We start from the raw sequence: 3,062 nt of genomic DNA, 5'->3' as shown, positions 1-3,062 counted from the left end.
AGTACTTTAATTTATTATTGTGATTAAATAACATAAAGATGAAGATATAAGATAAATTAAAAATTGAGGAGAGATTAGAAATAAAACAAATATGGTGTTGTTTCAACGCATGCCTGCACACCTTTGGTCTTTCACGATCTTAAAACCTGGCCAGAATACGAAAAATTCAAACAAAAATATTGAATATGAATAAACAAAGATTTTTTTTTCTGCTTCTTAACTAACCAAAATCCAATATTTTCCGCACACAAATAATTAATAGGTTTAATTTTTTTTTTTGCCCGATTTAAGCCTTTTAAATTTCAATTTTATTTCTTAACATTAATGTATGTGACTTATTACTAGTTATAATGTCATGGATAATTATCCTCAATGTAATTTTGATAAAATATCATCACTTTTTTAGTATTATGACTAGAGAGATAAAAAAATTTCTCTCGAATTCTGCATATTTCTAATAATTAAAGAAAGTATGCTTTGTAAACTAGAGTAAAAAGAAAAAAACATAATAAAATAAGTTATAAAAACTTACAAGTTTTGCGAAACTACATTTTTGAAGATTGTTAATTGACCGTAATTACTAGAGGACATTTAATCTGTTTAAAATACTTTTAGATTTTTGTATCTTGTTTCTAACCCTAATGAACAAATAGTGAAAATTTATAAAATCAAAAAAAATGAAGACATTAAATTTCATTTTTTCCATTTATTTCAATACGTTAAAATACATAACGAGCACATAGAATTATATAAATTTAAAATATTAATAATGAATTATATATGAAAATTTTGTGTTAATGATAAGGGTTGTTACAATACACAGTATAAATATCCAGAATAGTTGAACCACAAATTATAATTATAAAACCATCAACTTTATAACTAAAACAATTTATTAGACCAGGAACATACTTTAGTTTTTAAAAAATAAATGTTGAGTTCTTAGGTCAAAGGTTCAATAAAAAAACAAGCCAAATTATTAAAAATGTATAAATACTGCAAATTATCAAATATCCAAAATAGGTTGCTTTACACACTATTTATAAATTATGACTTAGACTACTTTTCTCGGACTCCCTAGATTAACTATAACTGAACAAGAAGTGTTAATTTTCAAAAATTTATCTGTTTAAGAGCATTGTCCGAAAAAAATGAAGACATAACAATTATTATATTATTCCAAACGTATGAATTGCAATAAAACTTCTAATATATAATAAAAAAGGAACTTACGTATGGTACTGCGCTTGCAAAAAGTTGAATTCTTCTTTTATCCTTTCGCAGGTTTCCGCAATCGTAAACTTGAGCTGCCCCCCTTGCCCAGCGCTTCCCTGTAACATTATATTATTATTATAATAAACATATACATAATCATATAGATAACTTTTTTCATGATTGTTAATCATAGATATTTTTGTTGATCTTAAGAATGAGTTAATAAAACAACTATACTGAGACGACGTTTCGCAACATTATTGTTTGCACAGTCATGCCCAATAATGAAAAATGACTTTTTAAAATAAAGAATTTCTTAAACACATTATTAAAAAAACTATATTATAAAGTGTATAATTTGAGATTAATAACTACAAACATTACTTACAATTGTCAATTACAGTGTCTTCTACATTTCTCTGATACAACTATATCGAAGTTCTTGCCAGAACTGACTGCAGGTCATATCTGTTGTATTTTGCCTATTTATATTTAGTGTATCCATGGATCAGATAGACCAAGAATTAAGAAATAGAATTTTTCTTTACATACAAGATCCTTTAATGTAATCATCAAGTAATACCAAAAAGTGATATTAATACTATTAACACTAAGTATAAGTAATATTAATACTATGCCAACCGCACAGATTAAGTTCTAACTTTACTATGTAACCTAACTTTTTAGTTTTTTTTTATAAAAAAAAATGTCAGGGGTCCTCCATTAAAAAGATAAAAAAAAAAAAGTTATGCGGCAAAGCATGACAAGGACGTGTTGTCACCGGCAACTAACGTTTGGTTAGCAAATGTATTGCGTTGGTGTAACCGGCATGCAAGCGTTATAAAAATTTATAAATAGCATAAGTGATATAAAAAAAAATTTTTAATAGTTTATTTATTGTTATTTACAACTGTATACATATATACACATCAAGTAAATTTGCTGTAAGTGATATTATGACATGATACAAACATGTGGAGAATCTACCCATTGATAGAACTCCAAAAACATTTCTAAAGGAGAAGATCTCGAGGCCATCTTCTTTTCAGACGCCAAGGAGAAATCAGGAAGTGTTAGGTAGTGAAGGAGAAGTCAGGTTAGAAACGAGTTGGTTTGGGAAGTAGGGAAGTTTATCATGGAAAGATTGGTATCTGGTTCTGGCCAAATCGGCAACATAGGGGACATTGAGGTCCTGATGGATGATTTGATTTGTGACAAAGTAAGGAGCATTAAGGATTGGATTCTAGAGGAATTCGATGTAGTGGAGCCCCATAGCTCAACTCCGTATGTCCGTAAATAAGGAATTACAAGATGCAAAGAAATATTAAATCTTACTTCAATTGAATTATGAAATTTGTGCTGGCCAACAATAAATATGTCGCAAGGTGATAATAAAAAATGGAGATTTGATCAAATCCCTAACATAGATGATTAATTCATGGAAGATTCTAAAATAACTCCGTGGGTTGACTTCCTTAAAGAAAGTAAGCGATTTGATCAAATCCCTTAGCAGTTTTAGTGAAAAGATAAAATAATATTGTTTCAAATATCGAAAGTATTTATTTAGTTAACCATGCATTATTAAATGAAGAGTATGAAATACAACAATAATCATTGAAACACAAATTATTTATTCAAAACTAATAAACAAAAGAAAAAGTTACCTAAGCTGATATTTTTAGTAAAATTTTAAAGACTTTTAGTGAATTATTTTTCATTAATTTATTTTATTATTACAATGAATTAATTTTCAATCAGTTGTATTTCTAAACTATTTTCACATCAAAGTGAAACAAAGAAATACAACAGTTGTCATTGAAACACAAATTATTTATTCAAAACTAATT

General features: G+C 27.2%; 1 protein-coding gene across 13 annotated transcripts in view; it reads right to left on the bottom strand.

The window, feature by feature from the left end:
* The window catches only part of gro (groucho), a 233,087-nt gene that overhangs the window by 54,717 nt on the left and 175,308 nt on the right, over window positions 1–3,062 (bottom strand). For all 13 annotated transcript variants that reach the window (XM_014420127.3, XM_014420128.3, XM_014420131.3 and 10 more), the window contains one exon: window positions 1,234–1,331. In XM_014420127.3, coding sequence (XP_014275613.1) covers window positions 1,234–1,331 — 98 coding nt within the window. The remainder of the gene's footprint in view (window positions 1–1,233; window positions 1,332–3,062) is intronic.

This window comes from Halyomorpha halys, unplaced genomic scaffold (assembly GCF_000696795.3).
Source record: "Halyomorpha halys isolate HHAL.00 unplaced genomic scaffold, Hhal_1.1 Scaffold261.1, whole genome shotgun sequence".
NCBI classification, from domain to species: Eukaryota; Metazoa; Arthropoda; class Insecta; order Hemiptera; family Pentatomidae; genus Halyomorpha; species Halyomorpha halys.
The sequence above is the reverse complement of the archived record's forward strand: the minus strand, read 5'-3'. Positions and strand labels throughout refer to the sequence as shown.